At 55.3% G+C, this 20,370-nt stretch overlaps 1 protein-coding gene across 1 annotated transcript in view; it reads left to right on the forward strand.

Annotated features, from left to right (window-relative positions):
- PEBP4 (phosphatidylethanolamine binding protein 4) overlaps nucleotides 1-20,370 on the forward strand; it is a 72,555-nt gene that overhangs the window by 25,770 nt on the left and 26,415 nt on the right. The window contains exon 4 of the mRNA XM_048287341.1: nucleotides 8,548-8,646. Within this exon, the coding sequence (XP_048143298.1) occupies nucleotides 8,548-8,646 (99 nt within the window). The remainder of the gene's footprint in view (nucleotides 1-8,547; nucleotides 8,647-20,370) is intronic.

The following is a 20,370-nucleotide window of genomic DNA, read 5'->3' on the forward strand; positions in this document are numbered from 1 at the left end:
CAGCCCCGTGTGCTGCGGGGTGTGATAAGATTCCTCACAAAGACCACGGGGATGTCTGCTGAGACAGCGGCCACATTCCTGAAGTGGGGCATGCTCAGATCGCCTGGATTTCCTACAGCCAGGGTCTGTCCTTGTCCCCAAATCCTCCTCCCTCAGAACCACAGAGCGGTTGAGGTTGGAAAAGCCCTCCAAGATCATCGAGTCCAGCCCGATGCCCACCTTGTCCCCAGCCCAGAGCTCTGAGTGCCACCTCCAGTCCTTCCTTGGACACCCACAGGGATGGGCACTCCAAACCTCCCTGGGCAATTCCAAGGCCTGGCCACCCTTTCCATGAGGAAATTCCCGCTGCTGTCCACCCTGAGCCTCCCCTGGCCCAGCCTGAGGCCGTTCCCTCTCCTCCTGTCCCTGTTCCCTGCCAGCAGAGCCCGACCCCCCCGGCTGCCCCCTCCTGTCAGGGACTTGTGCAGAGCCACAAGGTCCCCCCTGATCCCCCTTTGCTCCAGGCTGAGCCCCTTTCCCAGCTCCCTCAGGTGCTCCTGGGGCTCCAGCCCCTTCCCAGCTCCGTTTCTCCGTGGCCAGTTTGGGACAGGTGTGCCGGGTGTTTGGCTCCATCCACAGCCCCGAGCCCAGCAGGGAGCCGGGACTGTGGCAGTGGGATAATTCCACTTGTGCTGGAGCCTGTGAAAACGCTCTTTCTTTTCCCAGAGCAAAATCTAATCCAGAAGAGAAGAAAACACTCATTATTTAATTTTCCCCATTTTTTTTGTGTGCTCATGGGATTTTAATGGGATTAATTATTATTTAATTTGTGCTTTGGCAATTCATTTGTGCTGAGCTATTCTAGTATTGGAGAGCCAGCCATGCTCAATCCCTTTTGCATCTCCATCCGTGCTGCCAGCCTTCTTCCCAGATACCCATGCATCCCCCAATCCCATCCACCTTTCTTCCAGGTACCCATCCTGTCCCATCCAAAGCGTCTCCTCATTGCCAGCTTCCTCCTTTATTTGATTTTCTTTGTAATCTCTGGCTGCCAGACCCCAGATGGGAAAATCCGAGCAAGGATCATCAGCTTGGGGTCACAACATGGAGGAGCTGGTGCTTCCCGGGTGTTCCTGGTGCAGGAGCATCCTTGTGCCCCACCCCTGGGGGCAGCATCCCTCTGTCTCCATGGGAACATCCCTCCATCCCCATGTGAGCATCTCTACATCCTCATGTGAGCATCCCTCAGTCCCCATCCCCCCATCTCCGTGTAAGCATCCCTCAATCCCCCTCTCTCCATCTCCACACATTCCACAACATTCTTCCATTCCATCCTCCCATTCACAACATCCTTCCATCCCTCCATCCCCACGAGGGAATCCCTCCACACAAAGCATCCTCCATTCTCATCCCTCCATGTCCACAAGAGCATCCCTCCATGTCCATGTGAGGATTCTTCCATTCCCATCTCTCCATCTCCATGTGAGCATCCCTCCATCCCAAATCCTCCCTTTCCATGTGAGCATCCTTTCATCCCGTGCAAAAACCTCTCCATCCCCATCTCTCCATTTCCATGGGCGCATCCCTTCATCCCAGGTGAGCATCCCTCCATCCCTCTCCATTCCCATCCCTCCATGTCCACAGGAGCATCCCTCCATGTCCACAGGAACATCCCTCCATCTCCCTCCATCCCCACCTCTCCATGTCCACAGGAACATCCCTCCATCCCCCTCCATCCCCACCTCTCCATGTCCACAGGAACATCCCTCCATCCCCCTCCATTCCCATCCCTCCATGTCCACAGGAACATCATCTCCCTCCATCCCCACCTCTCCATGTCCACAGGAACATCCCTCCATCCCCCTCCATTCCCATCCCTCCATGTCCACAGGAACATCCCTCCATCCCCCCTCCATCCCCACCTCTCCATTTCCACAGGAGCATCCCTCCATCCTGTACAAAATTCCATCCCCACCTCTCCATTTCCATGTCCGCATCCCTCCACCCCATGCCAGCCTCCCTCCATCCCCACCTGAGCCCCTCTCCACCCCCATCCCCACATTTCATCCCAGGCGAGCCTCCCTCCATCCCCCTCCATCCCCGCCACTTCCCCAGATAATGAGAGCGAGTTTAAAAAACTTAAAGCCTCTTCCTGCCCGCGGTGAGTGACACAAATGGAGTTCATATTTAATCATCTGTTAACTCGTTGTCTATTATAGCTCTTTAATAGCACCAGAGATATTCTTAATGAAGCATGATTTAAGGTATTTACAGCTCTAGGACCGACAGACATCACTCACAGTGTGCAGGTAATGAGGCGTAAAACAGCTCTGGAAACCGTAAAAATGGGAGAGAGAGAGCGAGGAGGGAGAGAGAGCAGGCAAGGAGTTCAGAGCTGAATTGTTCCAGGGTTTGTTTTAAAATGTTTAGGCATTTAAAGTCATTTCAGCTTCGCTGAGGTGTCTGGTAGCACCGAGTTCAGCAATTCCCAGCGCTGAGAACCCCTGGCTTGCCAGGAGGGGTCTGGTCCCCTGATAATCCCAAGCTGGGACATCTCAGGAATCACAGGGGGGAGCAGGGAAAAAGCTTTTGAGGGTCCCCAAGGACCATCCAGCAGCAAAGCCTGGAATTTCTGGGTGCATTTTCCCCTTTGTTTTTCCACTCGATGGCACAGCCACAGAAGGGACAGCAATGACCCTTCCCTTTGCTCGCCTGCAAATGCCACCCCTGTGCGACGCTTTTAGTTTTGTATTTTTTCCCCCAGAAAAAAAAAAAAGAAAAAAAAAGAAAAAAAAGAAAGAAAAAAAAGAAAAAAAAAAAAAAAAAGAAAAAAAAGAAAAAAAGAAAAAAAAAAAGAAAAAAAAAACCCCACCAGAACCCAAGCCAAGTTTTGGAAAATAATTTGTGACGGAGGTGCCATTCTGCATCAAAATATTGTGTAGAAAATGTCAAATGTCACCAATCCATGTGTCCCCCCGTGTGATAGTAATTGGGCTGGACGGCTGCGCTCTGCCACCGCGGCCGCTCGCCGCCGCCTCCTCCTCCTCCTCCTCACACACCGCTCGGGAAATGTGTCGCTTCCCGAGTCCATCCCGGCTGCCCTGCCTGCGGAGCGGGGCCGGCCGCGGTGTCCCCAGCCTGGGGACGAGTGCGTGGTGCTCATTAGGCTCCAGTGGCGATAAACAGCTCCTGGGAAAAAGGGGGGCAGCTGGAGCGGGGAGATCTCGGGGTGTTGATTCCCTCCTGGATTTCTCTCCTGGCTGGGAGATGTGGCTCCATTTCCCTGGTGTTTTGCCCTTGATGATTTAGGTGGAACTCGATTTGGGGAACCCAAAGCGGAGCCACAGTGGGGTCCTTGATTGAGGAATCACAGCCTGTTGCTCCCCTCCTTCCCCAGAAGTGCTCCAGTCACCTGCATTTCCAGCACCAGGGACCCTTTGGAATATTCATCCCACTTTCTGCCTGGTTGTGTTGGGTGTGTAACATCCCCATTGCAGTTTGATTGCGCAGAGCTGCTCGAATTCGCTCAGAGGGAAAACAAACTGTTCTTCCAGAGCAAATAACCCATTCCTTAGAGCATCCCAAGCCCTTAATCTGGGAACAACCCTTTCACACACACCCCTCAACAATCCCGGGTGAATCAATCCTCATTAGGACATTAGGCTGCATAAATATTTGGCCGGTGAGGGAGCCCCAAGGGAGAGCAGAAGGATGGGGAGAGATTTGCAGTTGGAAATTCAATGAAGTTCCCTTCGGCAGCGGGAGCCGGGGGGGGAGCCAGGCCTGGGAGAGTTGGGCCAAGCCTTCAGCCAGTGCCTCTTGTCCCCTTGGGCAAGTCCTGCGGAGCAGGGTTAATTCTGCTGACCTGGTTTTTCCTTGCCCGTGGAAGTGGCGAGGCGCAGGTGGAAAACGAGGAGGTGAAATCCTGCCCGCGCTCGGCAGCTCCTTCCCGAAGCCACAACACAACTCGGTCGCAAACAAGTTCTTTGCCGCCGAGGAAGGAGCTGGAATTTCTCTCTGGCGAGGCAGCAGCAGCAGAATTGCAAAGTCGGTGCCTGTTATAGAAACTTTTTAGTACTGGGGACAAGCCAAGAAAAAAGCCCAGATTGATCTCAAATCTCAGCTGGTGCTGGCGGCGCTTCCACCTCCGACTCCTGCGCTGGTGGGACGTGAGCCGGACCCTCCAAGCATCCCCGAGGAGAGCTGGGTTGATGTTTCCCAGCGTTCTGGGTACTCTTCCCAGCTCCCTGCCCAGCCAGGAGCTCCTGCCCTGCTCTGGAAGGTGGTTTTGGGGTTGATTGAGGTTTTCTGGTTTGTAATTGCATAAAGCCAGCTCTTCCCTGGCTCCAGCATGGGCGCTGCGTGCTTGGGGTGCATCCCCCCCATCCCATCTCCTCACCGGTGGGTCCGGCCTGGATCATCTCATGCCATTGAAGTCCTTCACACTGGGATAATCCACGCTGTGGCAACGCCAGGCTGCAGCTCCCAGGGAGGTGAAAGGCTTTTGGCTCAGATTCCATCACAACCTGCCCGTGCCATGATTTCCTTCGGCAGCCAGGGAAATTCCTTCCAAGCTGTCAAGGATGTGGGTGGCATTGGGGCAGCTGGAAATTTCACCTCATCCCATGAGTGGCGAGGGGCTGGTGCAGGGAACATCCCGTGCTCCGGGTGGGCGCGGGCAGGGAACGGCTCTGAGGGATGGGTGAGCTGGGAGGATCCAGACTGGATCCATCCAAACCTATTCATTCCCTGTGCTGGGAAGCAGGTGCTGGGCTGGGGCCTGGCTGGGGCTTTGTTCCTTAATTTTGGGATGGAATTCCTACGGCAAAGCTGGGCACCATCCGTCTCCCCTTCCCAGAATAAAGCACATTTTAATCCATTTTTCCTCCACGCCGTGGTAAAACAGATGCCAATGAGATGGACGCACCGACAACGGGCACCGCAGGGCTCACCCACCTCCATGCCCAACCCAAGCCGGGTATCCCTGGCAGGGCAGAGCTCCGAGGCCACGCTGGTGCTGCCGAAAACACCGGAGCACTGCATGTGTGCTGCTTCCATGTGCGCCGGTTTCCAAGGAAACCGCTCGCTCTACATGTGTGTCGCTTAACACCCTATTTGCTTTCATTTGGATAAGTCTTTAATTCCTGTGCAGCCCCAGCTCCGCGGGATCTGTTGAGCTCCTTGTGTATCCCCGGCGCACAAAATCCCTCTCCCGCCTGCCTGCCTCTTGGAAAAGTCCCTGCCTGCTCGGAGCAAGTTTCCTAAACCTGTGCCTAATTGGAGCAGCTAATGCTTTCCGTGGGAATAACTGGATATTTCCCTGCTGCTTCCCCTCTAGAAACAATCAGCGGGGAAAACGCGGAATGCGGCGCTCCTGTCACCTGCCACCAGCTCTGCTGCTCCGGCTCTGCAGTGGGTGGAGGAGCAGGGCAGGATGCCCCTTCCCAGGGGTGTGAGGGGCAGAGCTGGGCGGTGCAGACATGGATCCGAGTCCTTGGGAAGGCGGCAGCTCCTGTCAGTGGTTAAATGTTGGTTTTAAAGTGTCCTGGGGTGAGGAAGCGGGGAAGGGTGGCCTTGGAAGCGTGACCCGGTTGGTGTCACACATCAGCCTGGAGAAGGGAAGGATCCGGGGAGAGCTCCGAGCCCCTTCCAGGGCCTAAAGGGGCTCCAGAAGAGCTGGAGAGGGACTTGGGACAAGGGATGGAGGGACAGGACACAGGGAATGGCTTCCCACTGCCAGAGGGCAGGGATGGATGGGATATTGGGAAGGAATTCCTGTCTGTGAGGGTGGTGAGAGGCTGGGCTGGAATTCCCAGAGCAGCTGTGGCTGCCCCTGGATCCCTGGAAGTGCCCAAGGCCAGGCTGGAGCAGCCTGGGACAGTGGAAGGTGTCCCTGCCCATGGCAGGGCTGGCACTGGATGGGCTTTAAATCCCTTCCCACCCAACCCATTCCATGATTCCATGACACTGATAGGACACGCTGTGTCCCCACTGGGTCCTGCGCTCCAGCACCTCCTCATCGAGCAGGAGTGACCGACGAAGCTTTTGGGGGTGTTTCACTCCCCCGAATTTTCATCTGCAGCAACCCAAAGCGGCTTTTTCTTCCCTGTCCCCCTTCCTCCCTTCCCTTTGCACAGCAAGATGCCGCCTGCTCTTGTGGCACTGGAGGAATTTTCTGATCTAAAGCCACTTTCCTCCTCTCCCAAAATCCCCGGGGCTGGCTCATGCTTGTAGAGCTGAGCAGCTCCCGTGTCACTCGGGGCTGGCTCCTGTCTGCAGCCCTGACAGCAGCTAATGCTGTTAGCCTGTGTCGAGGAGGGATTTCAGCATTAAAAACCCCCAAAATCACCACACTCGGGCCGCTCTGCTGCTCACAAGCAGTTCAAAAACACTTCCCCCGTGTTTGGGGTGCCGGGCATGGGCCAGGGGTGTCACACAGGGGGGTTTTGGGGTGGCTTTGGGGGGCTGGTGCAGCCTCTGGAGCAGCGCGGGATGAGCAGCCGGGATTAACTCGGCTCGGGGAAAGCTTTGCTATCTTTAGCTGGAAGGTGAGGGATTGTGGCTCTTAGGGTGGCCGGCAGGTGAGGAGAGAGAAAAATCTGCGGGGCCAGCCCGGCTCGGGGCGCTGACCCCAGCTCCTGTCCCCACGGGGGTCTGGCCCCGCCGGCCCCCGGCCGCGTGCGCCGTCACCTTTCTAGGCCACAATCTGTCCCCAATTCCGAGCCTGCTGTTAGCTTCACTTGCACTCTATTCTCGTGTTTGCTGTTATTTTTTAACACTTTATTTTTTTTCCCTCCCCATTTTTTTTCCTTTTTTTTTTTCTTTTTTCTTCTTTATTTTTTTTTTAATATAATTTTTTTTTTTTTTTTTTTTTTTTTGCATAAAAGCACTATCCTCTCCCCAGAGCCTGCCTGGAGCGAAGGCATGGTCTGTACAACTGCAATTATTTCGAAGAACAGATGGAGTGAGGAGCAGAAAGTCTGTTAATAGTAATAGAAATGCTACATGTTAACCTGGACAGCACACGATGACAGTCCCATGACTACACGTTCTGTTCCCACCAGCTGGGCTCCGAGCGGAGCCGAGAGATTCAGAAACGCCGAGCTCGGCTCCGCACCCTCCCCAAAGTTAGAGCTCAAATTCCTTCACACTTGCAGCGTAGGGTTTTTGGGTTGTCGGGCTTCTTCTCCCCCTCCCCGCCTCCTCCTCCTCCTCCTCCTCCTCCTCCTCCTTTTTCCCATTAAACACCGATTTTGCTGCTTCTCCTCTCTGTTTTTTCCTTCAGCCGGCCGCAGCTGGGAGCGTGGTGGGGCTCAGCCTCGAGGTCCTGACCTTGAGCCTCACGTGGTGCCGCCAGCGCGGCCCCTTTCCCACGCTCACATCTGCAGGGTTGATGTAATTCCCCCACCCCAGATGATGCCAGGCTGGGATTTAGGGAGCGGGGCAGCGGCTGCGCTCCCGGGCGGGGCGGTTTGCAGGAGTTTGGGATTTTCTCTGCAACTGTTGCAAGCTGGTGGCGGAATGGGTTGAAATCCGCGTTTCCTGGTTCAAAGGGGCGCTCCCGGCAGGGGTGGGGTCTTTGAGAGGTTTAAGGGGTGCCACGGGAAAGAGGCACAGGGGGAATTTGGTTATGGCAATGCTCCAGGGGGGGTTTTTTTGCCTCGTTTACCCCAACCAGAGGTTGGGAAATGGAGCAGAAATATTGAGTCAGCCCCACGAACCTCGCTGTGCAAATCCCTGCCTGGTTTCACAAGAGGCCAGGGATGCAGCCACAGAGCTCCAGCTAATTCCAGTGGGAATTGCAGGGCTAAATCCCAGGCTGCTGGTGAAAGCCCAGCCCCTGGGGCAGCTGGAGCGGAGCGTGGCACCACTGGTGCCCTGGCAGGCGCACCTGGAGGTTTTATTAGGATATAGATCCCTTAATCCAGGTGCTTGTGGGATAATCTGGTGCCTGAGGTCCCGCCAAATCCCTGGAGATCAGCAGGTTTTCCCTCCAGAGGTCACTTCCAACCCAGCTCCACCCTCGATGGACCAAAATATCCGCGTGGGCTCTGTGCTGGGGGCACCTTGGGGTGCTGGGGGCACCTTGGGGTGCTGGGCGCCCTCAGTGGGGACCTGGGGTGGGCTGTGGGGGTTTCCTGGGGGCTAAAGCGGTGTCATCCATAAATCCCAGCTCTCTTTGCCCAATTCCATCACCCAGGAGTGGTACCTGAGCTCCAGGAGCATCCCAGGAGCATCTTTTGGTTCATTTGGGATGCGTGGGGCAGAGTTTGGCTCCTCACAGCCGCCCCCACGGAGGATGGGGCACCCAGCTTGTCCCCAGTCACCAATGGATCCCAAAAAATCCTTTTCTTTGGAAGAGGCAGAACCCACATTTTTCCTCTGGAAAGATTTGGGATTAAACCATCCCAAGTGGGTTTTTGGCCTCCCCTGGCGCCCGTTCCTCGCTCCCCTCTGGGGTGATACAACCCTCAGAGCGCACCTGCTGGGAAAGAGTGGAAAAAGAGGGATTTTGGGGATTCTTGCTGTCACCCCATGCCCACAGTGTCGCCCTCTGCTCTCTTGCAGCACAAGAAATACGTCCTGGTGATGGTGGATCCCGACTCTCCCAACAGAGCCGACCCCCGGAACCGCTTCTGGAGGCACTGGCTGGTCACCGACATCCTGGTGAGTCCATCGGGGTCATTCCCAAGCATCCCGGGGAGGGCTGGATTCCCATGGAGAGCAAACTCCTCCCGGTGAAATCCCGGAGGACGAGTGTTTGCCAGAGAAATGTAAATGGTGCCGGGCGTGTAGGTAGGGAAGAGCTTCCTCAGGCTATATAGAGCCAGGCTGGTCCAAAAATATTGCTGCTTGGGGTTTGGGTTTTTTTCCCCCCCTCCTTCTCCTAAGGAAATGTTGAAAAAAAGCTCCCAAAAACACTTTGCCAACTCGCCACCACCGGTTTTCTCTGCAGAGACAACGCGTCCTTCCAAACAGCTCCTGCCGCCAGTTGGGTTTTGTGGTTAAAAAAAGTGGGTTTGGCGAAAATCTCAATTCCTTTTCTGGTTTTTAAATTCTTGGGGGGGTTAAAATGGTTTGAAATCGGTGAGAAAACACTGGGAAGAAATGAGTTTGGGATGAGCGGTGGCGCTTCCCAGCGCTGTGTCCACGGGACGAGTCCTTCCCCCTGTCCCGGCGTGTCGTGGCTTCGCTCCCAGAAATATTTTGGGGAAGCAGTTTGTTCCCCTCCCGCTTGCTTTTATCTCTTCGAAACACGAGATGCTGCAGCCCTAAATCAATCTAACTGATAATCTGGGTACTAAAGCCTAATTAAGATATCAATTAATTTGCAGCGTGCATTTAACAAGAAATATCGCGTCGTTCTTCTCTATTATTCTCTGAAATTACTGCTGAGGGCTCTTTGTACAGATACCTTAATTAGACTTCTTATTGTTAATGGGCATATTAAGCAAATTAAAACTGGATATTAATACTTTCCATGAATTCCATAATTGGCTGAAAAATAGGAAGCGTCGGGAATAATTGCGGGAATTTGTGTACAGGGCTTGGGGGTTTTTTTGGGGTTTTTTTGGTGCTGTTTTGTGTTTTAATCCTTCCCAGAAACCCTTCTGCATTTCTAACAACAGGGTCCTGGAAGTCTCTCATTAATTTTAATATTTACCAAACGCAAAGGAGCCCAAGCTCCTGGGTTTCCTTCTGCACACAGATCCTTCGGAGCCATTCCCTCTTGCTAATTATTAAATTATTGAGGTTTTCCTTTTTTTTTCCCTTTTTTTTTTTTTTGGGGGGGGGGGGAGGGGGAGTATAAAATCCTTTAAGCGAAGAAGGGAAATGCAGGATTCAAACCTCCAGCACGAATGGAAGGTGGGGTTTTATTTCCCGGCGGTTTGTGATCTCGAAGGTCAAAAATTCCGTGTCAGGCCATGCAAGAGGGCGGGAAAAAGGAGATTTTTGGGAAGGGAAAAGGGTTTTCCCCATCTGCCAGGGATGGGGCTGATCCCAGCTATTCCTCAAGCTTTCTTATCACAAGATAAATACATTTATAAATATAAACACACATATCCGAGCAGGGATTTGGCCTCGATGCTCCTGATGGTCCCTTCCAACGTGAGACGCTCCCTGATTCCATGGAATATTCTATATAAAACGTATATATTGATATGATCCCTATAATGATGGGATAAATATATCCCCTCTATCCCCGTGGGTGTGTGTATGTGTATCTCTCCTCTACACACACAGCAATGCGTCTAAATCCCCCAAATCCCACAAAATGCACAAGAAACCGCCAAAAATCAGCCACGTTCTGGCAGGACACCACGACAAAACCACCTCGGCTCGGTCCCCACGGCTGGGGGTGCAGTAGGGGGGGATCCTGGTGTGTCCCACCGGGGCTGCAGGCGGAGTTTTCCCGATCCCCCAGCCCCAAAGGCGGGTGCGGAGCCGGCGGGCTCAGCCACATGGTGTCTCGTTGAGATGCAGATCCTCGGGGGGGATATGGAAGTCTTGGCTCCGAGGAGCTTCAGCTGACAGGCTTATTTGCACACTGGCTCTAAAATAACCGTGTAGGCTTTACATGACACCTTCTGTTGCTTTGGTGCAGAGAGGGGCTTGCAAGTGCCTTTCTCCGGGAGGGACGGGGTGGCCGGCGCCGTGCCGGGGGGCAGGCGGAGCCCCCGTGCCCACCAGCGCCCTGGTGTCACCCCGGCATCGCCCAGCATCACCCCAGCACCGAGCCAGCGTCACGCCAGTATCGCCCAGCAGTGCCCAGCAGTGCTTGGGTGTCACCCCAGTTATCATCCCAGCGTTGCCTGCCCAGCGCCGCTCGGGTATCACCCCAGCATCGTCCAGCAGTGCTTGGGTATCACCCCAGGATAACCCCAGCGTCGCCCAGCATCACTTGGGTATCACCCCAGCATCACCCAGCGTCAGCCCAGTATCACCCAGCATCAATTCAGCATCACCCAGCATCCCTTGGGTACCACCCCAGTATCACCCAGCATCACCAAGCATCACCCAGCATCACCCAGCATCACCCAGCATCCCTTGGGTACCACCCCAGTATCACCCAGCATTGCCCAGCATCACCCAGCATCACCCAGCATCCCTTGGGTACCACCCCAGCATCCCTCCAGCATCCCCTCAGCATTGCTTGGGTGTCACCCCAGCATCCCTCCAGCATCTCCCCAGCATCACTTGGGTACCACCCCATCATCCCTCCAGCATCCCTCCAGCATCCCTCCAGCATCCCTTGGGTACCACCCCAGCATCCCCCCAGCATCACTTGGGTATCACCCCAGAATCCCCCCAGCATCACTTGGGTACCACCCTGGCATCACTTTGGTATCACCCCAGCCTCCCTCCAGCATCCCTTGGGAACCACCCCAGCATCCCCCTAGCATCCCATGGGTACCACCCCAGCATCTCTCCTGCATCCCTTGGGTACCACCCTGGCATCCCTTGGGTATCACCCCAGCCTCCCCCCAGCATCCCCCCAGCATCACTTGGGTACCCCCCTGGCATCACTTGGGTATTACCCCAGCATCCCCCCAGCATCCCATGGGTGCCACCCCAGCATCCCTCCTGCATCTCTTGGGTACCACCCTGGCATCACTTTGGTATCACCCCAGCCTCAAACCCCGGCATCCCTTGCGTGTCGCCCTGGCATCCCTCCGGCATCACCCAGGCTTTGCCATCCCCCGGTTTGGAGGGAAGCGGCTCCAGCAGCACTAGATGCCACTCCTGGGTGCTGCAGTACTTTGGCACGCCACCAGCTTTGGGGTTTGGCTCGGGATTTGCTCTCCCAGGTGGGTTTTCGGGATGGAACATCCCATCCCCTCGGCACCGCTCGCCGCTCCTTATCTGCCGCTGCTCCGGCGCCGCTCCGATTGTCAAACACGAGAGATGCTTTCACTCCTATTCAAAATAATTTAAATAAAAATGTTGCTACAAAGTGGAATAATATCTTTTGATGAATGTTTTTAAAGCCCTTTAGGTTTTCATGGTAATTTGCAGTGTAAAATTATTTAGAGATAAGAGCCAAATTAGCTCTTATAGGCGGAGGTCGATATGTCCCGTTATCCATGGAAGCAGTGTTTAAATATAATCAGCCTTTACTCTAATGCAGCATAATTGTTCATTTGAAATAGCTTTTTTTTTTCCCCTTTTTTTTTTTTTTACTCCATTCAATGAGTCATTAAAATATTCAAAGGATAATGCAGTGAATTGGAAATGAATTTATCACATTATCCTGTACATTCTGTAGAGCATCAGGTAACCAGGCAAGAGTCAGAACCGGTTTACAGCGAATCCCCGGTAAACAAGGTTTTCCATTTTGTATTCAGTGGGGAAAGGAAAAGAAGGGAGAAAATACTGCCCTTCAAATGGAAAGCTTTCCGTCTTTATTCCCCCTCCTCGGGGAGGAGGAAGGGGGAGGGCGAGAGCAGCGAATTTGTACTCCACCAAAAGCCTCGCCGCTTTAACTTTATTTTTATCAAAATATGTTTGTAACAGAAAGTCGTTATGGAAACGGGTTCTGCCAGCCGGGAGAAATCCTGCGCCAGGCTGGAGCCGAGCGGGACCCGCCGGGGGCTGCTGCTGCCGGCACCACTCAGATCACCCAAAAACCCCTTCCCAGGGCAGGCCTCGGGGGAAACTGAGGCACGGAGCTGCCACAGTCAGCTCTGGGGTTGGATATGGGAAGTGCATCCAACGTTTTTGAAGGAAAACCATTCCCACCCATCGCCCATCCCGGCTTTCCCCCCGCTGTGGGTGCAGCTCCAACCCCTCCCATGGCTTTGTAGGGCGGAGTGGGGATCCCATGGGTGGGGACTGGCGCATTTGGGTGCCGAGGGATGGTGGCACCGCTGTCCCCAGAGGTGCTGGCAGCAGCGCTGGCCTTCCCCGGCGGTGGCCGCGTCTGTCACGGCGCTCGGCGCCACCGTTGATAAACAGGCTCCGGGTTGCAAGTGTCACCATAGAAACAGGTGCTGTCTTAAGCAAACAAGGGCTTTATTAACCTTAAAAATTATGGGGTTTTTGCACAAGGAAAGGATGGAAACGGAGCTGCGGGGGGCAGGCTGCTCGCCTGTGCCCGTGGCCCCGTCCCCCGTCCTTGTCCCCATCCCAAAGGGACGTGTGCTCTGCGGGAAACTTTTCCTCTGTAGAACGTGGAATGCGGCTCCAGCTTATCCGGAATGCTTGGATTTATCAAAAATCAGAGAGATCGGCTGTTAATTGCTGGCTGCTGTCCCTCCTGCTGCTCGGCCGCTGGGTGAAGAGTTGTAGGGACACCTTGGGGATGCTTTTGCAGAGCGCTCGTGATCCAGGTGCATTCAGCATCCCAGCAGGAGAAAAACCTTGTCAGGGCAAGGAATGATTTTTAATCATTAATTGATGCCAGAGGGCAAAAATAAATCAGCTTTTGAGTACCCTGCAGGCAGGAGGATTTCACATATTGGGAGATACTGGAGGTGCTGGGGCAGCTTTCCTTGGCTGTGCCGTGCAGGATCCATGAATCCCACGGATCCGTGGCATCGTGGGATCGCTGATCCCCGCCTCACTGCGGGGGAGAAGGGGCAGCTGTAGGAGTTGGTGCCCAGGTATTGTTCCTCCTCGCTGGAGCCCTCTCGACTCCCCTTTTTGGTGATGAAACCGAGGGTTTGAAAGGGAAAGAACAGAGGGAAATGTTGGTTTAATTGATGACTTGGCTCCTCGGAATACTCAGTTCCCTGGTGTGAGTTTCTGTTGCTGCTCGTTAATGAAGCCTTTATTAATAAAAGAAATCAAAAAAAAAACCCCAAATAAGTAAAGAGGCTGCTGCTCAGGGGAAGTTTTCTTCACGCTCCAAGCTTCTATGGAAGGAATTCTTCCCTGTGAGGGTGGTGGGGCCCTGGAATGGAATTCCCAGAGGAGCTGAGGCTGCCCGTGGATCCCTGGAAATGCCCAAGGCCAGGTTGGAGCAGCCTGGGACAGTGGGAGGTGTCCCTGGGCATGGCAGGGGGTGGCACTGGATGGGCTTTAAATCCCTTCCCACCCAAACCACTCTTGATTCCATGAATTTCTCATCCTGAGGAATGCGTGAAAGGAGATTCTGTGCCCGGGAGGAAGTTGGAGATAGGTGGGGGTCGGTTTCTTCTCCCAGGTAACAATGACAGGACAAAAGTTGCGCCAGGAGAGGTTTAGGTTGGATATTGGGAAGATTTCTTCCCTGTAAAGTTGCCCAGCCCGGGGCAGCGCTGGGGTCGCTTTTCCAGCAGGGATTTCAAAGCCGTGTGGATGTGGCACTTGGGGACAGGGTTTGGTGCTGGCCCTGGCGGTGCTGGGGGAGTGGTTGGACTCAGAGGGCTTTTCCAACCCAAACAATTCCATGATTCCATGATTCCATGATTCTATCAATCCCGGGGGGCTCTGTCCAGCAGCAAGTTGTGTTCCGGGATGCCAGAGGGTTGATCCCACTGCTACATCCCTGCAAATCCCGGCATTCCCACCCCGCAGGAGCTGCTGCCGCGCTCCCTGCTCGGCTTTGTGCTCACCTGGAGTGTAATTAATGCTCCCGGGTAATTACACTCCCAGAGCTCCTGGAGAGAGCTGTCACCGAGCAATTCCCGCTGGGACAGCAGGAGCTGGAAGCACCTTGGGGACCAGCAACAGCTCTGCTGAATTTTGGGAATGCCCATCCCACAGCCGGGATGCAGCAGAGACAGGGAAGACAGAGTGTGTTGGCTGCACCCTTTTTGGGGCAGGAAAAGGGGGAAAGCATCCCAAAATCTCCTTCCCTCCTCCACGTGCTCCGCGCTGGGGAGGGCAGGGCCGGCCTGGAACTCGTGGCCAGGGCTTCAACCCCGGCTCGTCCCCTGGGAATGCCGCTCCCTCCTCCCACCCCGGGAGCCGCGGGGTGACAGGCTCGGCACAGAGGTGCATGACAGGATTATTGTCACCATTACAGTGCCACGGATGCTCGATTTATCCACATCCCAGCCTTGTCCCGCGGGTGATCCTGACCCTGCCATTCCCAAGGGATGAATTCAGGGTGAAGCCGCAGCGCTGAAGCGTTCAGCACCCAGAAACCCGCCAGGTTTTGGGGTTATTTGGGATTTTAACACGTGCCGGTCACGCTGGCCTGGAGTTGCTCCCTCTGCTCGTTATCCAGGGATCATTATCCAGATGGGAATTCAGGTTTTTTTTCCCCTCGGTGCTTGTGTTTCATTTAACACGCAGAGGCTACTAATTTGTCACAATTCAATAAAGCTGAGGTTACAAACACTCTGGCTGCTGTTTATTTAAACGATGGTTTGTTAATTAGCTCCTCTTAACGAGGAGAGAATAAATCAGATAAAACCTACCAAAAAACGGCAGGGAGAGATTTCGCAGATTAATTTTGTTTTCCAGCTGAAGTATTCCTGGCAGCCAAGCTCCCAGTTCCACCCCAAGCTTCTTCCCTGTGCGGGTACAGGTGTGCGAGGTGTATGAGGAGCATCGTGGCCCTGGGATGGTGCTCGGCCTCGTGGCGTTTCGCTCACCAAGGGTCCAAAAAGAACTTTTCCAGCTCTTTTCTGGCTCTTTTCTGGCTTTTTTTCTGCTGTTGGGCTCTGTCTCTCCAACGTGGTCACGGTAGGGGTGACCCTCTGGCTGTTCAGTTTTCCCTGTGTTTAATCTAAGGGAGTTTGGGATGGAAACAAAAATCAGAAGGTGAATAAAGTTGTGCTGATGCAGTTGGGAGTTCAGGGAAGGTTTATCCACCACCATCAGCCAGCGCCGAGCTCCGATTCCATCGCTGGCTCTATGGGGAGCCCTCGGCTCCTGTCACCAACCTGCCCCGCCACCTTGGGAATATTTCATTTACAGCCTATAAAACTTGTCCGGGGATGGGATTTCCTACAAACTCTCGCCTGCGTCCCCTATTTGGGGACACTTGTGAGCATCCAGGGACCTCAGGAGCATCCTGGTGGCCGCGGTGGTGGCCGGAGGAGAGCGCTGGAGCTGGGGGTACCTCGCGGAAGAGACACCGATCAATGATTAATCGGGCGTGTGTGGTTGTGTGGGAGCGATTTGTGTTGGAGGAGGGAACTCCTACAGCACCCCGGTCATGAATCATTTGAAGAGCAAATTTGTGCAGTTACCAAGGGAACGGAAGAAAGGAAGGGACTTCCCTTTGCCGAAATGACTCGCGCTCTGATGCGGCTGAGAAAATCGCTCCAAAAAAAAAAAAATTCAAAAAAAAAAAAAGGGAAAGGGGAAAAAAAAAGAGTCGAAGCTGTGACTAAGCAGCAGAAGTTATGTAAAGTGCTCGCTGGGAAGTGCAGGGGAGGGACAGCACATCCTGCCGCTGCCCACGGCGGTGGCGGGGGGCGGCCGCCGGCCCCCTTCTCGCCTCCCCGGGGAGCGGGGGCGAAGCCGCCGGCTGGGCTGGGCCCGCTCCCGCCTCTTGCCCTGACTCCTAAAGCCGCTTTAAAAGGTTGGGGAAGAGCTCCGGTGTCCCCGAGGAGTGGGGCAGTGTCCCCGGGCCGGGAGCGCCGTGTGCCTCCGTGTCACCCTCGGCTGCGTCCCCCAGGGAGTTGGTGCCGCAGGCAGCGGTGCGGCAGGAAAAGCCCCGGCTCCGGCAGAGAGGGGCAGTTTTGGGGTGCTTGGGGCCCTGCGTGCGCTGTGCATCACCCTCATCTGGCTGGGTGCGTGGAGCTGGGCTTCTTCCATAAGGAATGGGAGGATGTGGGAAGTGATCTTCGCACGGGGCGATGATCTCGGAGTGGCCAATTTGTCATGTCTCTGTCAGGACTGGGCTCGTGGCCGAGGATGGGATCCTCTGCTCTGCTCCCCAGGTGAGGGCCAGGTACTCATTTTGGGGCTCAGCATCCAAATTGAACGCTACTCGCCCAAATTTAGGGCTGCTCATCCAAAGGGCGCAAAAGCACCAACCGCCCCTCCACGGCAGGAGACGCGCGGGGCACCTTAAAACCCCAGGAATGTGGTTTCCCTCGGAAAAATTACCCTGGGGCTGTGCAAGGCAGAGCAGCAAAGGCTGCGGCAGCAGCGAGATCCGCAGCAGAGGCAGCGGCGGCGGCGGCATCGCCGCGGAGCCCCAGCCACGCCGGAAAGATGCTTGGGATCTTTCCAACTTCCGCCCGGGAGCCCCCGAGCCCGGCGGGGAGCCGCAATATCTCCCGAAAAGGGAATGCAGAGGCAGCTGCACGGTGAAGGAAAACCCTCTGCCTGCCCTCCCCTGGTGCCACAGACACCCGGTGTCTGAGCGATTAGTCACCGCCGAGGCTTCCCTCCTCCACAGCAGAGCCTGTCCCCCCACACAGGGAGCCAGCGGAATGCTTAATTGGAGTTCCTCACACCTACCCGGGGGTAGCCTGAAACGAAGTGACAGCGCCGAGCAAAGCGCTGGAGTCAGACCCCGGGAGCTGCGGGTTGCTATGGAGTCCCCGGGTTCGGATTTGAGGAGGAAAGGAAAGGAATTGTGTGGATGGGTAGAGGTGGGGGTCCCGACGGCAAAGCTGCGGGTGCTGCCGGGATGATCCCGTGGGATGGGGAAGGTGCGGGGTTGGTCCTTGAGGGGTTCTGCTCCTTTGATGGGATGCTCGGCCCTAAAAAGGTGTTTTGCGCCCCATAAAACTGTCAGGATTTGGGATTGATGAGAGACTCCATAAAGCTTTTGCATCCTGTGTGTGGCAGGGGCAGGGAAGCTCATCCCTGAATTCTGGGTATGGCAGGGGCAGGGGAGCTCATCCCTGAATTCTGGGTATGGCAGGGAAGCTCACCCCTGATCCCGTGTATGGGAAAGGGTAAGAAAACTCATTCCTTCTTTCTGCAGTATGGGAACGGGTCAGGGAAGCTCATCCCTGAATCCTGTGAATGGGGAAGAGGGTAAGGAAGCTGATCCCTGCATCCCGTGTTTGGGAAGGGGTGGGGAAAACTCATCCCTTCACTCTGCAGCACGGGAAGGGGGCAGGGATCCCTGCATCCTTCCTGAGCGAAGCTCAGCGTGGCAGGGAGCATCCCACGGGATCCGGGCAAGGCTTTTCCTTCCCGATGAGTTTTGGAATTGTCTCAGGTGCATCAGGAAAGCCCCCGGTGACTGTGTCCCAGGGGTGGGAAGTCTGTCCCGGGGTGGGAAGTCTGTCCCAGGGGATGGCAGGACAGTCCCCACAGCCTGGGTCCGGAGGCAGCAGGGCTGGAGTTGGACCAAGGGATTCATGGATTCATTTTCCTGCCTGAAATTCCCAGGGAGGATTTTAAGCCCTTTAAAACCAGATCCTCCTCCCAGTGGGGCCAAGCACCACGGCTTGGTTTGATCAGCCAAGGGGACAGAGCAGCACTGGGACCCCCCCTAAATGCCCCATGTCACCCCCTCTCATAGCAGCCCATCACCTTCATCTTCCTCCAAAAAATGTTTGGGCTCAACTTCCAGATGGGTTTTTTTGTCTCAAAGGTGGAGAGTGAGGTCCCAGGACGTGAGTCCCCACCAGTGCCCCTCACCTGGGGGAGCCTGGACATTTGCTTTCCTTCAGGAGAAGGAAATTACGGCTTCATTCCCGTCAGGAGCAACTTCTTTTCCCCAAAACAGAGCAGGAAAACAGGATATCGTTTGTGGTTTCATGAAAAAGTCATCTTCTTTTTTTTTTTTTTTTTTATTCTCGTCACTTTAGGTTCTATTTAAAATTTGGGTATTCTGAGATGGAAAGTTATTTCAAAAGGGCAAAAACACGTCAAGCTCCAGAAAACGGTGAAATCAGCTCCATGGTGGCTTTTTTTTTAATTTTTTTTTTTTTTTTCGGAAGCACAGTTCTTCCCCAAAACTCCCCCAGTGCAGGATCCAGCCCCATCCTGCTGCATCCTCAAGGAGCATCCCGGTACCAAAATGCCGTTTTCCACCCCAATCTCTCCCCCAGCTGATGGCCTGGGTGTATTCCTGGGGGATTTTCCACCCTGCGGAGCTTCTCCGTTGCCTTGAGCCCGACCCCAAACCCGCGGGGGTGGGAAGGGATGATGGTTGCAGCCCCATTGATCGCTGCCCCGGCTACAGGGCCCCTCATCGATAAGGCATCGACTCTCACGGGGCACTCACATCTTAAAAAGATCATCTGGAAGCGAGAGCTTTCGCTTCTCAGTGATTAATTAGTGTCTTGTAAACGACTCGGAAAGGACGTGGCCGGGAAATACGAGAGCAATTAAATCCTCAGTGCCCCAACGCCTCCGACCCCTCGCCCGACACATCGATCTCCCTCGGCAGCCTCTGGGGTGGGTTGAGCCGGGATCGGATCCCCCAGGCAGTGGGGAAAATGACTTTTCCCGGGCTGGGAAGTGCTTCTGGCTCTCGGTGCAGGCGCAGCGGCCGGCTCGGCGCTCCCCTGCCAAAAGCGATGGGTTCATTCCCTGCTGTTCCTGAACGAGAGCGATGGAACAAGGTAGGAGAGCGAGGGAAAACCCTCCGCTGGCTTCCCTTGATGAACTGAGCTAATTTCTCTCTTAATGGTTAGCTCCGGAGCTGAATGTGAGGCTTTCCTCCTGCACAGCAAACCCTCTCCCACACACAGACAAATAGGCTGAATATTTAATTGGAATTCCTCACACCTACAGGGTAAAGCCTTGTCAGTAGAAATAGAGCCCATCGCCAGCTGGCATCCCCGCACGCCACCCACCTTCGCTCGGAAAAAGAAATCCCTCCCCGTCCTCCCCCCTTTTCCGCACACCCACGGCCCCCCCCCACCCCGCCCCGACCGCGGCAGGATCTGCCCCCCGCTCCCGGGGTGCCCCCTCCGGGATGGGGATGCCGTGGGAGGGTGCCCGGGCAGCACCCGGCCCAACAGCTTCTCCCAGGAGAAGATTCCCGTGGCCCATCCGCTGTCGGGCGCTGCCCAGGCCGGAGCAGCCCCACGGGGATGGCCCAGGGAACCCCCCCTGGCAAAGTGGGGACCCCAGCGCGGTGCCAGGCTGGCGGTAGGGGACCGGAAGCACCAGAGGGCACTGCCGGGCTGTCCATCCGTGCCATCCCAGAGGGGTGAAACGCCGGGAGAAGCATATCCCAACCCTCCGGAGCATGGTGGCTGGCAGAGGGGTGTGGAATCCCCCTGTTTGCCAGCCCTGGAGCCTCCCAGGTGGCAAAACCGAAGTGTGCACTCCCAAAAATGACTCTCCCTCCTGCGCCCGCGCTGTCCTGGCCGCTGCGGGATGTGATCCATGCGGGAGCACTGCCATGGAGCTGATGGGATGCGGGAGCTGAAGCGCTGCCCACCAGGTGCCCCCCTTGGGGAGGGTTCTGGGGTCTCCCTTGGGGTTGCAGGTGCTGATAACCCAGCCCAGAGGAATCCCACAATTCCGATTTTCCAGGGCTGGATGAAGTGGGAGGAGGAAGGAGTCACCCCGTGTCCTCCCCAGCACCAGGCG

This window comes from Corvus hawaiiensis, chromosome 27 (genome assembly GCF_020740725.1).
Source record: "Corvus hawaiiensis isolate bCorHaw1 chromosome 27, bCorHaw1.pri.cur, whole genome shotgun sequence".
NCBI classification, from domain to species: Eukaryota; Metazoa; Chordata; class Aves; order Passeriformes; family Corvidae; genus Corvus; species Corvus hawaiiensis.